Below are 20373 nucleotides of genomic sequence, written 5' to 3' on the forward strand. Positions count from 1 at the left end.
TAACCACTATGCTACCAGAGATGTCTTCCAATCTCTCCCCACCCTCCCCACACCCCAGGTGGGCTTAGCTACTGTTTTGTTTCAGCCACAGCTCCCAGCCCTGCCTCACTGGGAGCTGCTCTGGACATAAATGTTTTAACTCCCATCCACCCCACATAGCTCAACCCAACAGACAGTTCTGGGCCCCCCAAATTTGGATCAGATCCCGGATGTACACCAGGTGCATATTAGGTTATTTTAATGTGTTTATCATTGGGCTATGATGAGTTCACACGGTGCCAAGGGGTTTAATAGATTTTAACAAATTGTATTCAGTGTAAATTCTTTCATCGCCCCTCCTCCATGGCACAGAAAATGCAAAGGTTTGTCTGTGTGGAACTTTCTGCCTTTTCTGAAGGCATGACTTCAGTAATATTCAAGTGGGGAAACCTGACACCGGTTCTGTTGTTGTCTTCCTACAGGTATGCATGCACCAGGATGAGCTCGGAATTGTCATGAAAACCAACCAGACGGGGAACGCTAACTTACCTAGTCATTGACCCTCTTCCTGTGGCAATTTCTCACTCCCCTCCGATTGGGGGGGGGGGCGGTTACTTCTGCTTTGCAGAAATTATCTGCAGAAAGCCACGCAGGCTTTATAACAATCTCTGGCAAAACCTCAGAAAGAGATATGCCTTTGTCTTGACGGATGTTAGAGTTTCAGCGCCTCCAGGAACCGTGAGTCGACCAGAGGGACAAGCTATTGAGGCTTACTTCTCCTGAGGACACAGTTAAAGAGGAAAAATAGGGGCTACGGCCTAAACCCAGTAGCCACTGCAACAGCAGAGGGGCTCTTGAAAGAACTGGACTTTCCACTCCAAACTGCTGGACATTGTGGGGGTGGACGAGGCTTTGGGTGGATGAAATTGAACACTTCAAACTCAGCGTCTTAGGAGAGGAGAGAACATGACCCAAGAAATAAATCTGAATTCCCTCAAGGAACTGGAGCGCGAGGTCATTCTCCAAGTTCTGTACCGGGACCGGGAGGTCCAGAATGTTGAGGAGGAGAGAATAAGGTATGTTATCACTCAGAAGGAAGGGTGTCCTTCTTGGGGTTTGACTTCTTTGCTAATTGGGAACTCCTGCTTGACTCCTTGGAGGTCTCTGGTTGGGAGACATTCTGAGTGGGTCTTGGGCAGACATTATCTTTACTTCCTATTTGAGAAAAATGAAGAAGGCAAGCTGCTTTTAGTCATTTAAAATGACGTCTTCAACAAAACAAAACAATTCAACAACAAAATGCATTTCAAGATTCAATATAATAATTAGTATGTGTTAGTCGTTTGTTGTTGATGTTGTTTTGTGCTACGGGGTTGATTCTGACCCAAAGTGACCCCATGTGAACAGCCTTATAGGGTTTCCTAGGTGGGAAGAACCCCAGTGAGATGGATTGGCCAAGGGGCAGCATTGATGGACTCAAGCGTGGCAACAGTAGTGAGGTTGGCTCAGGATCGGGCAGTGTTTCATTCTGCTGTGCATAAGGTCACTATGAGTCGGTACCGACTTGATGGCGCCTAACAACAACAACAATCCTAATACAAGCTGATGGACAGGTTTATTTTTCCTGCAGAGCAGTTGGATAGGTTCAAACCAACAACGTTTAGGTTCGCAGCCAAGCGTTTAACCATTGTGACACCAGTGCTCCTTTGTTAGTAACTTAGTTTCTTAAATTTTAGCCAAAAGAAAACCCTTCACCAGTGACAGGGAATTAATAGGAGAATTTTGTGTGTCTGTGTGTATGTCTGTGAGAGAGAGCGAGCCAAATAGTTTGCTTTTTTTCACATTCTTCACACATACATAAGATAATGCCTTTTGGTGACAGATTTACTACCTGTCTGTCTGTCTGTCTACTTTGCAGGAGTAGCTTAAGGGAAGCTTTTAGATTTTCAAGGAAAACTTCTGAGTGAAGTTACAGGATTTCCTGCCTGGGAAGACAGCAAACAGCTTAGAAACAGCAAAGGCAGCAGACTGCATGGCTCTTTTTTCTTGCTTGTGTTTGCTTCCCAGTGTTTCTAGAAAAGAGGGACATGAAGTAGGAACCTGTTCAGCCAGTTCCCTGGCCGATCTGCCAACAGGGACTCCTTCCTTGTCTGTCTGTCCCGGAGCTGCCAGCTCTCATTGTCAGTAACACTGTGTTGGCAGTGCCAGCCTGGATCCTTGTTTGTGGCCAAGACCCAGCTTCAAATATGTTGATGGTGTCCCTGCCCAGGTCCGCCAGAGGTGTGGGGCTGAGAAAGTACCTAAAGGAACAGGCCTTTTGTTTTTGCTTTATTTCTAATGGTAGAACTCATTTGCAGACTGCCAAAGAAACCCAGAAAATACAGAGGAAATAAAACTTTGGATAACCAGCAAAAGCTTGAGGAATGAGGGCAGTTAGCTGGAAGGTAGAATGTTCCCCTCACCTCCCTTGTTACTCCAAAGCCTTTCAAAGGCACACACACACACACACACACACACACACAGCGTCTTCCACTAGACCACAGAGCACATGAACAGAAGGGGACTCTGCTTGGTGACTAAGCATCTTTGGTGATTAGAGTCACCATTCTGAAGTCAGCAGAGGACTAGGGATAATGGTGAAGAGATTCTGTTCTGAAGGGTGCTGTCTGTAGCACCCACCCTGAAAATTGAGCTTTAAAGAACATTCCTGATGTCAGCATGTGACTAGGAGTCAGCCTCTCTCTTCTAAAAGCAGTTGTGGGCATTGTTGTTATTATTATTGGGAACCATAGAGCGAATCCCAACTCATGTAACAGATTAGAAGTGCCCCATAGGGTTTCCCAGGCTGTCATCTTAATAGAAGCAGCTCTCCTGGTCTGTCTTCTGTGGCGCAGTTGGGTGGGTTTGAACCACCAATCTTTCAGTTAACAGCTAAGAGCTTAAGGATCAGGCCACTGATGGTTACAGGGACATTTTATAAGAGTGTTTTGATTAGTGACGTCTTTTTGGGATCACTGCCGTACCCCTCTGCACCACAGCTATTATCGAAGAGAATCAGGATTGGAAGAGCACTGAACACCTTTACAAAGACAGTAGCAAACTAAGACCATCAGTTCAGTAATTTTTCTGGGTAACATGCCAACAGTAGCAATAGGTGACATGTTGGCAGACCTCTGTGCCTTGCATAATGAAGCGGATGTCCTTTATTTTGTTTTTCACTCTTGCTTACTGTTATAATCTGTTTTGGGCACAGAGTGATTAACGGGGAACAAAATGAACTACCAGCTCCTCTGTGCCTCAGTGTGATACGATTGAGTCTCAGCACAACCCACTTCACCTCTGAGCCCCAGCCCAGAGAGGTTGGGTGAGCTCCCTGAAGATGCACAGCGGTTGTTGGTTGGAATCCAGGGATGATGATGCCAAATCTCTTCCCATGAGTGATGCTATCAGCCTACAAGACCCTGTAGGAGTATATCTGGTGCCTGTCCTCCCACCCAATCCACATTATTGTTCAAACCTGTGCCCACAGGAAGCTGAAGACACATCTGCAGCACCTCCGTTGGAAAGGAGCCAAGAGCACAAGCCAAGAGCACAGGGAGCAGTCCTGTGCCCGGTGCCAGAGGGTGCTGGGGGTCCTGCTCAACCGGGGCGCCGTGTGCCGGGGCTGTAGCCACCGTGTGTGCGCCGAGTGCCGTGTGTTCCTGAGGAAGACCCGTGCCTGGAAGTGTACCGTGTGCTTTGAGGACAGGTGAGTGCTCCGAGGGTGATTTCCTCCCACACGGTGTCGTGTTTGCACAAAACCAGCTGCCACCAAATCAATTCTGACACCAGCTGTGCCAAACTAGAACTGTGGTCCACAGGGTTCTCAATGGCTGATTTTGGTAGGTGGCCAGGTCTTTCTTCCAAGGTTCCTCTGGGTGGACTTCAACCTAAAACCTTTTGGTTAGCCAGCTATGTTAAGAGTTTACACCACCCAGGGACTCCATATGATGTTTAACTTAACTAACCAGTTAGGAACCCTGGTGGCGCTGTAGAATAAACACTAGACCCATAAGGTTGGTGGTTCAAACCCATCAGTGGCTCCTTCGGAGAAATATGAGGCTGTCTGCTCCCATAAAGATTTATAGTCTTGGAAACCCTATACAGGGAACAGACAGCCTCATCTGAGTAACTGGTGGGTTCAAACTGCCAACCTTGGGGGTATGCAGCCCAGTGCTTAACCCACAGCACTACTAAGCCTCCCAAATTCACAGCAGAGTAGCTTTTCTCCCTTCTTCTAAGTTCCAAAGCAGAAGGATGGCTAGATGTATATCGCCCACAATAACTGGAGGGCCCTCCACATCATGTTTCCAAGGAAATGACAGCCAGCCCACCCTGGCTTGGAGCAGTGTGAATCCACAATAGCAAAGATTAAAGTAGGAGTAGATTCATCTAGTGCACCCATCTCTTTGTTCAGCCATAGGACAGAGTTCTGACCTCAATCAGACCTTATTTCAAGCTGCATAATAGATAGAACTCTCCTATCCCGTATGCTGTAGTCCAGTTTTACTGAAGGTACTTCATTAAGAAACCCAAATGAATACCAACTCCATTATTAACAGACTTGGGTAAAGTAAAAATATGTAATAATAAATATATTTTATTATACATTATTATATTACAATACATTACATTATAACAAAAAAATTTTTAATAATGAAAATAACTGCCTAGTCTAGAAAGTTTTTCTAGAAAGGAATCAACTCAACAGCAACTAGTAAGTTGAAAAACGAAACAACCAAACCCACTGCCATTGACTCAATGCTGACTCTTAGAGACCTCGTATGTACAACAGAAGCAAACACTGCCTAGTCCTGTGCCATCCTCACAATTGTTGTTGTGTTTGAACCCATTGTTGCTGGCACTCTGCCAAACCACCTTGTTGAGGGTCTTCGTCTTCTTTCACTGTCCCTCCACTTTACCAAGCACGACGTCCTTCTCCAGGGACTGGTTCCTCCTGATCACATGTCCAAAGTTTGAGATGAAGCCTCACCATCCTGGTTTCTAAGGGTATTCTAGCTGGGTTTCTTCCAGGACAGATTGTTGATTCTTCTGACTGGCAGTCCATGGTACTTTCAACATTCTCCAACACCACCATTCGAAGGCATTGATTCTTCGGTGGCTTCTCTTAGTCACTGTTCAGCTTTCACATACATGTGAGTGAGGCCTTGTATACAACAGAGCTGGCCCTGAGCTACTCTCATAATCACTGCTGTGTTTCAGCTCACTGTTTCAGCTGTTGATCTGACTCGTGCAGGGTTTCTGGCATTTTTGTTGACCTTCTACTTTACCAATCATAACATACTTTTCTAGCGCTGAGTCTTACCTGATAACTTGTCCAAAGTCAGCGAGTTGACATCTCACCATCCTTGTTTCTAAGGAGGACATGGCTGTTGTGCCATTGAGTCCGTTCTGACTCATAGCAATTCCATATAAGGATTTCCAAGGAGCGGCTGGTGGATTTGAACCACCCACCTTGTGGTTAGCAGTCCAGTGCTTATCCTACAGGACCTCAGGAGGACATTAGTCCCTTTAAATGTCCTTTTCCAAGGCTTAATGCATTTAGTCATTCAGCCAAAGAAAGAAAGGAGAAGGTGTTCAATCTGATTTCTTTGCTTCTGAACCGCATGCCTGGTATTTATTTCTACAACTGCGCACAAGTTACATCAACTTCTATTAGAGGCTCCTTGTGTGCCCCACTTCTTTGGGTTGTTGAAGCCCATACCTCTGACTTTCCTGAGCATATTGTTGTTGTTAGGTGCTGTCAAGCTGGTTCTGACTCCTTGCGAACCTAGGTACAACAGAACGAAACACTGCGTGGTCCTGTGCCATCCTCACAATGGCGTAATAAGCTTGAGCCCATTGCTACTGTCACCGTGTCAATCCATCTCATTAGGGGGCTTCCTTCTTTTCACTGACCCTCCACTTTACCAAGCATGATGTCCTTCCCCAGGGACTGGTCCCTTCTGATAATATGTCTGAAGTATAAGAGATAAAGCCTCACCATCCTGATTTCTAAGGAGCATTCTGGCTGTACTTTGACCAACACAAATTTGTTTGCTTTTCTTGCAGTCCATGGTACTTTTAATATTCTTCTCTAGCACTGTAACTCAAATGCATTAATTATTCTATGGACTTAGTCATTGTCTAACTTTCACACCCATATGAGGCTATTGAAAATACCATGTTATGTGTTAAGTGCTGTTGAGTCGGTTCCCACCCATAGCGACCCTGTACAGGGTTTCCGAGGGTGTAAATCTTTACGGGAGTAGAAAGCCTCATCTTTCTCCTGCGGAGCAGCTGGTAGTTTCGAACCGCTGACCTTAAGGTTCGCAGCCCGATTCATAACCACTACGGTTGTCCTCAAACTGACATCTTTGTCGTGAACACTTTAAAGAGGTCTTGTGCAGCAAATTTTCCTAATGCAATAAGTCACTTGATTTCTTGACTGCTGCTTCCGTGAGTATTGATATTTGATCCAAGCAAAATGAAGTCTTTGACAACTTCAATCTTTTCTCCATTTATCATGATGTTATTTATTGGTCCAGTTGTGAGGAATTTTGTTTTCTTTATATTGAGGATCAACGCCTTCTGAAGACTGTGGTCTTTGATTTTCATCATCAGTATTTTGAGTCCTCTTTGCTTTCAGCAAGCAAGGTTGTGCCATCTGCATATTGCAGGTTGTTAATGAGTCTTCCTCCAATCCCGATGCCACGTTCTTCTTCATATAATTCCAGCATCTTCGACTATTTACTCAGCATAGAGATTGGATAAGTATGGTGAAAGAATACAACCCTAACGTACACCTTTCCTAATTTTAAACCATTCTGTGTTCCTTTGCTTTGTTTGAACAACTGCCTCTTGGTCTATGTACAGATTCCTCATGAGCACAATTAAGTGTTCTGGAATACTCATTCTCTGCAATGTTGTCCATAGCTTGCCATGATCCACACAATCGAAAGTCTTTGAATAGTCAATAAAGCACAGGTAAACATCTTTCTGGTGTTCTCTGCTTTCAGCCAAGATCCATCGGACATCAGCCATGATATTGGTTGTTCAGAATCATCATCTGAATCGGGCCTGAACCTCTGGCAGTCCTGACAATGCACTGTTGCAGTTGTTTTTAAATTATCTTTAACAAAATTTAACTTGTATGCAATATTAATGATATTGTCTGATGATGTCTGCATTCCTGTGGATCACCTCTCTTTGGAATGAGCACACAATCAGTTGGCCAGGTAGCTGCCATCCAAATGTCTTGGCATAGATGAGTGAGTGCCTTCAGTGCTGCGTCAGTGTGCTGAAAGATTCCAGTTTATAGTCCATCAGTTCCCCATGCCTTGTTCTTTGCCAATTCCTTCAATGCCCCTTGGCCTTGTTCTTTCAGTATCATTGGTTCGTGATCATATGCTACCTTTTGAAAAGGTTGAACCTCAACCATTTCTATTTGGTACAGTGCTTTCCTTCTATCTTCCATCGATGCTTTCTGCACCAGTCAATATTTTGCCCATATTGTTATTATTTTATTGTTAAGTGCCAGCAAGTCAGTTCTGACCCATTGTGACCTCGTATAGGGTTTCCACGGAGAGGCTGATGAGCTTGAACCTCCAATGCATTTATGCATAGTGCCACACCAGGACTACAATTTTGCCAATGTATTGTTTTTGTTAAGTGCCATCGAGTTGGTTCTGACCTAAAGCGACCCTGTATAGGGTATCCTAGGAGCAACTAGTGAGCTTGAACCACCAACCTTGAGATTCAAACTGACTTTGCAGTCTAGCACATTAGCCCACAGCGCCACACCAGGACTCCAATTGTTGTTGTTGTTGTTAAGTGCCGTCGAGTCGGTTCCGACCCATAGCGACCCTGTACAGGGTTTCTGAGGGTGTAAATCTTTACGGGAGTAGAAAGCCTCTTCTTTTTCCCGCGGAGCGGCTGGTAGTTTCGAACCGCTGACCTTAAGGTTCGCAGCCCGATTCGTAACCACTACGCTACCAGAGCTCCTTTTAGACTCCAATTAGAATCCCTCAATATTGAAAATAGAGTCTTGAATTTTTTCTTTAGTTCTTTCAGCATCAGAAATGCTGAACATGTTCTTCTCTTTTGGTTTTCTAACTCTAGGTCTTTGCACATTTCATTACAATATTTGACTTTGTCTTCTTGATCTGCCCGTTGGAACTGTCTTTCAGCTCTTTTGCTTCCTCACTTCTTTCATTGGCTTTAGCATCTCTACACTGGAGAGTAAGTTTCAGAGTCTTTTCTGACATCCATTTTGGTCTTTTCCTTCTTTTTTGTCTTCTTAATGACCTTTTGCTTTCTTCTTGATGCCATCCAACAATTCTTCTGGTCTTAGGTCAGTGGTATCTAATTCATCATATTTGTTCCTGAGATGATCTCTAAATTCAGGTGGAACTTGTTCAAGGCCATATTTTGGCTCTCATGGATTTGTTTTAATTTTCTTTCTCTTCTGCCTGAACTTGTATATGAGCCAGTTGTGTTTCATAGTGTGCTCCTGGTCTTGTTTTGGTTGATGAGTATGCAGTTTTTCCAGAAATATAGGCAATTTGATTTCTGTGTATTGTGTCAGGTGAGGTCCACGTGTATCTTTTATGTTGTTTAAAAAAGGTATTTGCAGTGAAGAAATCATTGGTCTTGCAAAATTCTGTCATGCAATCTCTAGCATCATTTCTGTCACCAAGGTCATAGTTTCCAACTACTGATCCTTTTTCGTTTCCAACCTTTACATTCCATTTGCCAGTAATTATCAATACATCTCGATTACTTGTTTGATTGATTTCAGACTGAAGAAGTTGGTAGAAATCTTCACTGTCATCCTCAATGGTTGTGGACACTGGTTGGTGTAAACTTGAATAGTGGTACCAAGTGGTCTTCCTTGTAGGTGCATGTATGATTATAGGCAGCATTGTACTTCAACATAGATCCTTTAGTGTTCTTTTTGATGATGAATATGCCTCCATTCCTCTTCAATTTGTCATTCCCAGCAAAGTAAACCACATGGCTGTCACATTAAAATGGCCAATACTCGCCCCTTTCAGCTCACTAATGCCTAGAATATCAATCTTCATGAGTTTAATTTAATTTTTGACAACTTCCAATTTCCTAGATTCATACTTTGTACATTTCATGTGCTGATTACTAATGGATGTTTATAGCTATGTCTTCTCATTTTGAGTTGTGCCCCATCAGCAAATTAAGATCCCTAAAGCTTTACTCCATTCACGCCATCACGCTCAACTCTACTTCGGGGAGGCAGCTCTTCCCCAGTTGTACTTTGAATACTTCGTCTTCCAACCTGAGGGGCTCATCTTCTGGCATTACACCTGGCAGTATTCTGGTCATCTTCAGCATGCGCTCTAGTCTATGGTCTGCTGCTATCTGACAGTGTTCCACTGTGATTCAGAAGGTTTTCAGTGACTAAATATTTGGAAGTAGTCTCTCAGTTCTTCTTCCTAGTCTGTCTTTGTCTGGAAGCTCATCTGAAACGTGTTCACCATGGATGACCCTGCTGTTGTTTAAAATACCAGTGGCATAGCTTTCAGAATCACAGCAACATGTAAGCCACTGCAATGCGACAAACTGACAGATGAGTGGTGGTTTCTGAGCCAGCAGAGGAGAAAGACAAAGTGTTTCTGTGAGACACCAGTGATCTTTCTGGAGCGAGCCGAGGCTCTGAGAGAGTGGAGAATTTTGAATTAGCTTCAAAATCCTCTTAAGAACTTCTCTTCCACCTCAATAAACTAAGTATGTTTGAGCTCTACACCTCCAAGTAAGATGCTAAATTCAGCATTTATTGTTGTTCTGATAGTTACAAACTACAAATCAAAACAGGAGACAGGCGGTTGAGCCAATCTGCCTGGCAGCTTTCTGTGTGGAAATCTCCCCCTCAAAGGGCAGCATGTCCTGTGCTTGGTCATTTTACCCACTCAGCACACCAAGTGTAATTTCTAAACCCTCAACTTCCTTGTTTTGAAATAAGACGTTTTCAAAATACCTAAAGTAAGATTGCATGACTACAATGAATCGACACAGGAAGTTGTTCAGGGAGAGAGAGGAATACTTTACCAACAGCATGCTCTTTCCAAAACTCTCCCCTTTGTGCCCTCCACCCTCCAACCAACTTTCTCACCTCTGGGATGCCATCCTATTTTAACGCTAAACCAAAAGAGAAAACGGGTTTCCATCTAGTTCATTGGAACTTGTGGAAACTCCATGTGTGTCGGGGTAGAGTTGGACTCCATGGGGATTTCGGTGGCTGATTTTCAAAAGTAGATCACTAGACCTATTCCTTGGAGACATATCTGGATAGACTTGAACCCCCAACTTATCAGATAACAGCCTATCATGCTAACCATGCTTAGCGCCCAGGAACTAGTTTAAAAAAAAAAAAGGAGACTTTTGCAAGTTTTAGGATATTTGATAATTGTATTAGATCATTACATCCATCATTTTTTTAATCCCATTTCCACACAAAATTTTCAAAGCCCCCTTTTATTGGGAGACTTGGGAAAGGTTTTTGACCCCAAAAAGTTTTCTCCCCCTCAGGCCCTCAGCTGGAGCCCGATTCTTCAGAATAAATAGACCCATTGTGGGAACAAGGTGAAGTGAATTGTTAGGTGCTCTGAAGTTGATGCCTACTCATAGCGACCCTATGTACCACAGACTGAAACACCACCCAGTCCCGTGCCATCCTCACAATTGTTCTGTTTCAGCTCATTGTTGTCCCCTCCTTATTTATGCCGACCTTCCACTTCACCAAGCACAATGTCCTTCTCCAGGTCCCACCTGATAATATGTCTGAAGTCTGTCCATATTGGCTTCTAAGAAGCATTCTGGCTGTACTTCTTCCAACACAGATTTATTTGCACTTTGAATTTTCTTAGCCAACACCATAATTCTAATGCATACTTTCTTCTACTGTATTCCTTATTCATTGCCCAACCTTTCACGTGCATATGAGGCTGTTGAAAACACCTTGCTTTGGATCAGGAACACTTTAGTTCTCAAACTGACATCTTTGCTCTTAAACACTTTAAAGAGGTCTTGTACAGCAGTTGTTGTTGTTAGGTGCCATGGAGTTGATTCTGACTCATAGCGACATTATGCACAACTGCCCGGTCCTGCACCATCCTCACAATCATTGTTAAGCTTGAGCCCATTGCTGCTGCCACTGTGCCAATCCATCTCATTTGGGGTCTTCCTCTTTTTCGCTGACCTTCCATTTTACCTAGCATAGTATACTTCTTCAGGAACTCATCCCTCCTGACAAGTCTGAAGTGTGAAAGACGAAGTCTCACCATCCTGGCTTATAAAAACCATTCTGCTTATATGTCTTCCTACACAGATTTTTTTGTCCTGTGGCAGTCCTTGGTACTTTTAATATTCTCCAACACAATAACTCAAAAGCATCCATTTTTCTATGGTCTCCCTTATTCACTGTCCAGCTTTCACATGCATATGAGATTATTGAAAATACCATGGCTTGGGTCAGGGGCACCTCAGTGCTCAAACTGATGTCTTTACTTTTGAACACTTTAAAGAGGTCTTGTGCAGCAGATTTGCTTAATGCAATACGTCATTTGATTTCTTGATTGCTGCTTCCATGAGTGTTGATGGTGGAGTCAAGCAAAATTAACATTTTGACAGTTTCAGTGTTTCTCCATTTATCAAGATGCTATTTATTGGTTCATTGGTGAGGATTTTTGTTTTCTTTACATTGATATGCAACCCATTCTGAAGGCTGTGCTCTTTGATCTTCATCAGTATTTTAAGTTCTCTTTGCTTTCGACAAGCAAGGTTGTGTCATCTGCATATCACAGGTTGTTAATAAGTCTACCTTCAATCCTGATGCCACACTCTTCTTCATCTAATCCAGCTTCTTGAATTACTTGCTCAGCATGCAGATTGAATAAGTATGGTGATTTAAAACCATTCAGTGTTCCCTTGTTCTGTTCGAACGATTGCCTCTTGATCTATGTCCAAATTCCCCATGAGCACAATGAAGTGTTTTGGAATGCTTACATGCCACAAAATTGTCCAACATCTCCTTCAGTCATTATTGTTGTCATCTGTGTTGTGCTATAATGTTGTTGTTGTTAAGTGTTACTGAGCCGGTTCTGACTCATAGCAACTGAGGAGCAGCTGGTGGGTTTGAACTGCCGACTTTGAGGTTCTCAATCCAGTGCTGATCCTACGGCGTCACACCAGAAGTGTGTTATAATGTTGTTGTTGTTGTTAAGTGTCATTGAGTTTCTTCTGACTCATACCGACCCTGTATAGGGTTTCTGAGGAGTGACTGGTGAGCTTGAACTGCAGACCTTGCAGTTCAAACCAACCTTGTGGTCCAGCGCATTAATAGCAGTTATTAAACCAACTTACCATTCCAAAGAGAGGTGACCCAATGGAATGCGGAAATCATCGGACAATCTCTTTGATATCCCAAGCGAGTAAAGTTTTGCTCAAGGTAATACAGAAACGGCTACAATCATACATTGACAGAGAACTTCCAGAGGTTCAAGCTGGATTCAGAAGAGGCCATGGAATGAGAGATATCATTGCTGATGTCTGATGGATCTTGGCTGAAAGCAAAGAAAATCAGAAAGATGTTTACCTGTGCTTTATTGACTATGCAAAGGCTTGCGATTGTGTGGATCATGACAAGCTATGGACAACATTGAGAAGTATGAGTATTCCAGAACACTTAATTGTGCTCATGAGGAATCTGTACCTGGACCAAGAGGCAGTTGTTTTCACAGAACATTGGAACACCAAGTGGTTTAAAATTAAAAAAGGTGTGCAACAAGTTTGTATTCTTTCACCATACTTATTCAACCTGTATGCTTAGCAAATAATCTGAGAAGCTGGGTTTATGAAGAAAAACATGGAATCAGAATTGGAGGAAGACTCATTAACAACCTGTGCTATGCAGATGATACAACCTTCCTTGCTAAAAGTGAAAAGGACTTAAAACATTTACTGATGAAGATCAAAGAGCACAGCCTTCAGTATGGATTACATCTCAATGTCAAGAAAACAAAAATCCTCATCACTGGACCAATGAACAATTCTTATCAACAGAGAAAAGATTGAAGTTGTCAAGGACTTCATTCTTCTTGGATCAACTATCAACACTCACAGAAGCAGCAGTCAAGAAATCAAACGACGTATTGCGATAGGCAGATCTGCTGCACCAGACCTTTTTAAAGTGTTGAAGAGCAAAGATGTCAGCTTGAGGACTAAGGTGCACCTGACCCAAGCCATGATATTTTCAATAACCTCATATGGATGTGAAAGCTGGACAGTGAATAAGGAAGACCATAGAAGAATTGATGCTTTTGAGTTATGGTGTTGGAGGAGAATATTGAAAGTGTCATGGGCTGCCAAAAGAACCAACAGATCTGTGTTTGAAGAAGTGCAGCCAGAGTGCTCCTTGGAGGCTAAGATGGCCAAACTTCGTCTCTCATACTTCAAACATATTGTCAGGAGGGACCAGTCACTGGATAAGGATGTCATGTTTGGTAAGGTGGAGGGTCAGAGAAAAAGAGGAAGACCCCCAACGAGATGGATTGGCCAAGTAGCAGCATCGATGGACTCAAGTGTGGCAGCAGTAGTGAGGTTGGCCCAGGATCGGGCAGTATTTCGTTCTGTTGTGCATAAGGTCACTATGGGTCGGTATTGACTCGATGGCACCTAACAACAACAACAACAATGCTTTAATTAATTCCAGTGCTACTGCCAATCTGAGTGAGCTGCTGATTCCATTTTCTAGACTCTCAGTCATGCCCTTGACTGCCTATAAAACCAAGTCCAGCTCTGCTTTGGTATTTTCAGTTTCCTCAAATTTCCTTAGAGTCTCTGGGTGGTGCAAACTGGTGAAAATTCAGCCCTTGAAAACCATGGAGTGCAGTTCTACTCTGACTCTCATGGGGGCATCCTGAGTCAGAGTCAACTCAATGGCAACTGACAACCGGTCAGGTCAACCTTCCTTTATTCTCGTCCTTTTAATGCTTCACTTCAGCCTGGCTTTCCTCTTGTCTTTGTTTCTTTTTCAAAGAGATGGATCTTTTATGTTTTTGAAGACAAACCTCTTTCTGAAATGTTCTTCTGGTTCTCATAGCATTGCATATCCAGAGCACACTGCTCCTCTGGTCTTCAGGGGTGCATGTGTCAGAGGCTGTCTCTTAGACATCCAGGGTGAGGATGCTCCTGGTTGCTGACCCTGTTCATTGTCCCCTTTGGTAATGGTGGAGACCCCTTCTTGGGTCTACAAGGTCAACAGCATCTAACCCAATTCTTATTATTCAGCCTTAATGACTTAGCTCCCCCAGTCTGCAGTAAAATCTTCCTCTGACTTCCTGACTAGTCTTCTGGTGTGGTGTTGTAGGATAAGTAACTGTACTGCTGACTGCAAGGTCATTGGTTCAAACCCACCAGCCCCTCCTTGGAAACCCTATACAGGGTCACTATGAGTTAGAACCGACTCGACAGCACTTAACCACCATAACAAATGTTGTCTGACATTAGAAGCCATGAGTCACAGCCTGGGGACCAACTGACTGAGACCAGTCGTACAGACGTCATTGTATCTGGCTCACATGAAGTGTAACATTTATCAGTTCCATGCCTCAAAATGGGTAAATGGCCTTCAGTTCCCACAGAACTAACCCCTTCCTACTGTCTTACGCCCACCCACATCATCACTGATGATTTCTGCTGCATGCCGGAGCCTGCAACTGTGAGAAGTATTTCAATCCTCCCTCCCCCCGCCAAAAAAAACCAAACAAACCGACTGCCATCAAGTTGATTGTTGTTGTCAGGTGCTGTCCAGTCAGTTCTGACCCATGATGACCCTCTAAACAACAGAACAAAACTCTGCCCGGTCCTGGGGCAGCCTCACAATCACAGTGACCCTGTATTGGGTTCCTGAGACTGTAAATCTTTACGGGAGCAGACAGCTTCATCTTTCTCTCGAGGAGTGGTTGGTGGGCTTGAACCTCTGACCTTGCAGTTAGCAGCCCAATGTTTAGAGGGCATGAAACATTTTCAGTGCCAGTATTTGCTGCTATCAGGGTCATCCTATTTGGGATGCCCCTTCACCCCTTGTCTCTTAGATTGTTCCCTTTAAAGGTGGGAGGATCCATTTGGTCTCTAAACCAAAACCAAACCACTTTGGCAACTCATGGCAACTCTATGTGTGCAAAGTAGAACTGTCCCATGGGGTTTTCAGTGGCTGATTTTCCAAGGAGATGACTTGGTTTATCTTTTGAGGTGCCTCTGGGTGAACCTGAACTGCCAAACTTTAGGTTAGTTGTCAAGTTCATAATCATTGGCATCAAGTAGGGATTCTCTTATTGGTCCCCAATTCCCACATGTGCACCCATTATACTTGGGGTAGGAAGAGCAGCATGGCACATGATGGCTGGGGTGGGGGGATGGGCAGGGCAATGGCTATGCTTGCTTGCCTTTGAGGTTAAGGAGTGTTATTCATGTGTTGCAAGAATCGTTGCTCGCGGCTTGATAAAATCATTTCTTTATCTTCATCTCCTTCTCTGACTCTTCTCATGTCGCCTAGGATTGAATCACAGTGATAAGAACCCATTTCCAGTTAAGAACATTAAGATCAGATCAACAGACTCTGTGGAAAACCCTCACTGTTTTGCTGTGTAGCTAAGTTGTTGTTGTTAGGTGCCATCGAGTTGGTACTGACTCATACCAAACTTATGCACAGCAGAATGAAACACTGCCCGATCCTGGGCCAACCTCATTATCATTGTCACGCTTGAGCCCATTGATGTTGCCACTTTATGAATCCATCTCACTGGGAGTCTTCCTCTTTTTCTCTGCCCCTCCACCCTACCAAACATGATATCCTTCTCCAGTGACTGGTCCCTCATTACAATATGTCTGAAGTATGAGAGATGAAATTTGACCATCTTGGCCTCCAAGGAGCACTCTGACTGCATTTCTTCCAATACAGTTCTTTTGGCAGCCCATGGCACTTTCAATATTCTCCCCCAACACCATAACTCAATAGCATCAATTCTTCTACAGTCTTCCTTATTCACTGTCCAGCTTTCGCATGCATATGAGGTTATTGAAAATACCATGGCTTGGGTCAGGCACACCTTAGTCTTTAGGCTGACATCTTTGTTCTTCAACACTTTAAAAAGGTCTTGTGCAGCAGATTTACCTAATGCAATATATCGTTTGATTTCTTGAATGCTGCTTCCATGAGTGTTGATAGCTGATTCAAGAAGAATGAAGTCCTTGACAACTTCAATTTGTCTCTGTTGAAAAGAATGTTGTTTACTGGTCCAGTGGTGAGCATTTTTGTTTTCTTTACATTGTGATGCAATCCACACTGATCTTCATCAGTACATATTATAAGTTTTCTTCACTTTCAGCAAGCATCATTGTATCATCTGCATATTGTAGGTTGTTAATGAATCTTCCTCCAATCCTGATGTCGCGTTTTTCTTCATATAACCCAGCTTCTCGGATTATTTGCTCAGCATACAGGTTGAATAAGTATGGTGTGTAAGTATGCACCATCTTAAATGTAAGACTATTTGAAGTAAGACTATTTTCAGTGTGTAGGAGGTCTATTTTAGCTAGGCATTACCAAGCAGTTGGGCGCTCTGAAACAAAGAAGTTAGGCTTGCCTAAATATTACAAAGTCCTACGTCTTTATCTGGAGGTCTTGAAGTTTGGTGCCCAATGACCCACATGCCCCCCTCCGCTCCTGGACTAGGCCACTGGTTGGAGAGCTTGCCTTTGTTAGAGATGGTCTTTGTTACGGATTCAGAGAATCCTGACCCTGCAGACCCATCTCCCATTTCTTTTCAGAGGAATGGTAGAAACATTATCAATAGGGAACTATGGGGACAGCGTGCTGACTTTTCTGGGAGCATGAGGCATGGATGCAACAGCGTAACCACCTCCAGATGGGAGCAATTTGGATGTGAAATCAAAATGCATCCCAACAGGGATATTTGGTTTAGCGCCTGGTGATAGAAATGAAATCAGCAATATCTTTCTATTAGGGTCCTGTGTTCATCTGATTATGGGGTACTGTAGGATAAGCACTGGACTGCTAACCGAGAGGTTGTCTGTCCATACCCACTGGAAGCTCCTTGGTAATCCTATACACAGTCACTACGATTTGGAACTGATTTGATGGCACGGCACACAACATCATTCATCTGATTACTGAACATTTATATGTGAGGATTTGCAGAATGTTTTATTTCTGCTTGTACAATGGCAGCATTTGCAGGGTTCAGGGCTATGGAAATGGAAATTCAGACAATGTATCATTCTGTTATACATAAGGTTGCCTTGGGTCAAAACCAACGCCGTATCAACGCAAAACAACAACAAATACACCAAGGGCATGACATAACCGTCCACAGGCAGGGCACTACAGTTTGTGGAAAACGCAGCTCCTGGTCCCAGGTCTACTTTCTTCAGCACTGCAGGCTTTGTCAGTGATGCATTGAAACAGTGCTGCAGAAGCAAGTCATAATTCTGAAAAACCTGAAAGGATTAACCTGGGGCTGGCTGGGACCCTAAGATGCTCCAAGATGCTTTAATAGACAAATACTGATGGAGTCCCGGTGTGGCTCTGTGGGTTGACGCGCTTGGACCACAATGTCGGTTTCAATTGCAAAGTTGGCAGTTCAAGCTCACCAGCTGCTCCTTGGAAACTCTATACAGGGTTGCTATGGGTCAGAACCAACTTGACGGCATTTAACAACAAGTCATCTGGGGAAAGTTGTAAATACTTCCACTGGCCACCGAGAGTCATAGCTACCCTGTGTTGGCCCTAACCAGGCAGAGACCCTGCAGGTGACCCTGAATCATTGTCATTCAGAGAAATCTTAGGGTTGCTGTAGATGGGGGTCCTTACGAAAGGTCACATGGAATCATTTTGTATGAAATGGCTGATTCTGCTGGTGTGTCAGTGAGACCCTGCTCGGAACTGGCATTCAAAGGGCAGAGCCTTACATGTTAAAGATGGCAGGTTGATGGGTTACCAATTCTTTTCAAGGTGAATAGAGACCAAGTGTGGTATCATGGATGGCTGCTTACAAGCTTTGAAAACCTATATGCTACATGATAAAGTAGGAGGTAGAACAGAAATACAGTTGGCTAGGATGTACCATGAAAACATGATCCTAAACCTTCAAACCAGATGGCAGTTCCTGGATTTACCTTAGGTGTCTTCATACTTCAGACACACATTAATTAGTTCTGTGGTTGATCACCCCAATGGAAAAGTAGCAAAGTCATGCCATGGAATGACCCCAAAACATGGATATTGTGCACAGTCTCATCCTGTTCACCACATTTCAATAAATCAGAAAACATTCAGGGCAGGAGATCAGATCAAAGCCCTGTCAGTTGCTCCACAGGAGAATGATGAGGTTTTCTGCTTCCACAAAGATTTCAAGTCTCAGAAATCCTATACAGGATCACTATGAGTCGGAACCAACTCGATGGCACAACATTAGTTGTTTGCGCTATTAAAGAACTTTATCTGAGGACCCATAAATGTCTATCAGAAGTGCCTTTGTCAAAGTCATCTTTTAAAGACTTTCTCTTAGAAGCTTGTGATGCTGAGGGTTTCAGTGGCCCTCTTACTGGCTCCTTCACACTGATTGACAATTACTTGAAACAGAGTCTCACCTGTGAAGACATAGGGAGTCAGCTGTGAGTCATAGAATTCCATTCAAAAAACATAATATAGAAATCTACTGGAATGCTCCAAGGAGCTCTGGTAGTGTAGTGGTTACGAATTGGGCTGTGAACCGCAAGGTCAGCAGTTCGAAACTACCAGCTGTTCTGCAGGAGAAAGATGAGGCTTTCTGCTCCTGTAAAGATTTACAGCCTCGGAAACCCTGTATAGGGTCACTATGAGTCGGAACCGACTCCATGGCACATCACAACAACTGGAATGCTCCAAGCAGTACCCTGAATCACATACAGTTTCTAGCCACAGTTGTTCAGAAGTATAAAATCTACTGGTCCTGTAATTTCACAGCCAGATGTGCTACAATAGCGACTTGGTCAACATTACTGCCAGTCTCCCATTTAACCAAATCTAGTGCTTCAGACTGTGGAAACAAGAAGTTCTGTGTCAGGAGTCCCTTAAACTGTGACCCAGAGAAAGAACGTGACATGACCAATCAGTGATAGTTGAAATGAGTAGTCCCAGGAAAGGCTATTTATCCTTCGCACAGTCTCATGACCAATGGATAGGTGATGATGATGCCTATGTGTGTGTGTACTCATGACGACTAGACTGTGCACATACAGACATCCCACCTGACTGGACGAAGTCACCCTGTGAGGGAAACTGGGGTTACTCTTGAGGATGATGTTATGTTGTGTCCTTTCAGAAGAAACATTAGCCTTCCTGGTTTTAAGAATAGATTTGATCTAAATGGCTGTTTGCCATGGAGTCGGTTCCGACTTATAACCACGTTGTACAGGGTCTCCGAGGCTGTAAATCTTTACGGGAGCAGAATGCCTCATCGTTCTCCCGTGGGACAGCTGGTAGTTTCGAACTGCTGACCTCGTAGTTCACAGCCCAATTCATAACCACTACGCTACCAGAGCTCCTTGGAGCATTCCAGTAGGTTTCTATATTATCTTTTTTGAATGAAGTTCTATGACTCACAGCTGACCCCTCTATGTTTTCACGGTGAGACTCTGTGTCAATTAACTGTCAATCAGTGTGAAGGAGCCAATAAGAGGGCCACTCAAATCCTCATCATCACAAGCTTCTAAGAGAAAGCGTTTAAAAGATGACCCTAAATACAAGCTACTAAATATTTATAGCACATGGTGCAGCTGGTGATGGTCGAATTTATAAACATGCCCAGCAGCCTTAGATTCCAAACGAAAACCACAATGTGACAGACTTTCCAATGGACATAGGAGAATCCCGTTCCTTGTTCCTTCTGAAAGTTCATGGTGCCCTAATGCTTGTGGCGTGGGTAACTACTGTCAGCACAGGTAGACTGATTGCCGATTCTTCAAACCCATATGGTCAAAAGCTTCCTTCTTCAGTGAAGCAGCTTGGTTTCAGGTTCATTGGATATTCACGATCACTACATCTGTCCTCACCTGTGTTGCTTTTTGTCTCCCTTTTATATACAAAGGAGGCTGGAGTTGGCCTGCCATCTCGCCACCCTACCTTGGTTGTATAGTGATGACTTTAGCAGTTTTTCAGCCTCTTCTTCTACGGTCTTCCTTATCCATTGTCCAGCTTTCGCATGCATATAAGGTAATTGAAAATACCATGGCTTGGGTCAGGCGCACCTTAGTCCTCAA

General features: G+C 43.6%; 1 protein-coding gene and 1 pseudogene across 1 annotated transcript in view; both read left to right on the forward strand.

Moving 5' to 3' along the window:
- Positions 1-945: 945 nt before the first annotated feature.
- SYTL3 (synaptotagmin-like 3) overlaps positions 946-20373 on the forward strand; it is a 102535-nt gene continuing 83107 nt past the window's right edge. The window contains exons 1-2 of the mRNA XM_006868458.1: positions 946-1055; positions 3509-3727. Of these exons, the coding sequence (XP_006868520.1) occupies positions 946-1055; positions 3509-3727 (329 nt within the window). The remainder of the gene's footprint in view (positions 1056-3508; positions 3728-20373) is intronic.
- LOC102836350 overlaps positions 18230-20373 on the forward strand; it is a 3159-nt pseudogene continuing 1015 nt past the window's right edge.

This window comes from Chrysochloris asiatica, unplaced genomic scaffold (genome assembly GCF_000296735.1).
Source record: "Chrysochloris asiatica unplaced genomic scaffold, ChrAsi1.0 scaffold00117, whole genome shotgun sequence".
Classification (NCBI taxonomy): domain Eukaryota; kingdom Metazoa; phylum Chordata; class Mammalia; order Afrosoricida; family Chrysochloridae; genus Chrysochloris; species Chrysochloris asiatica.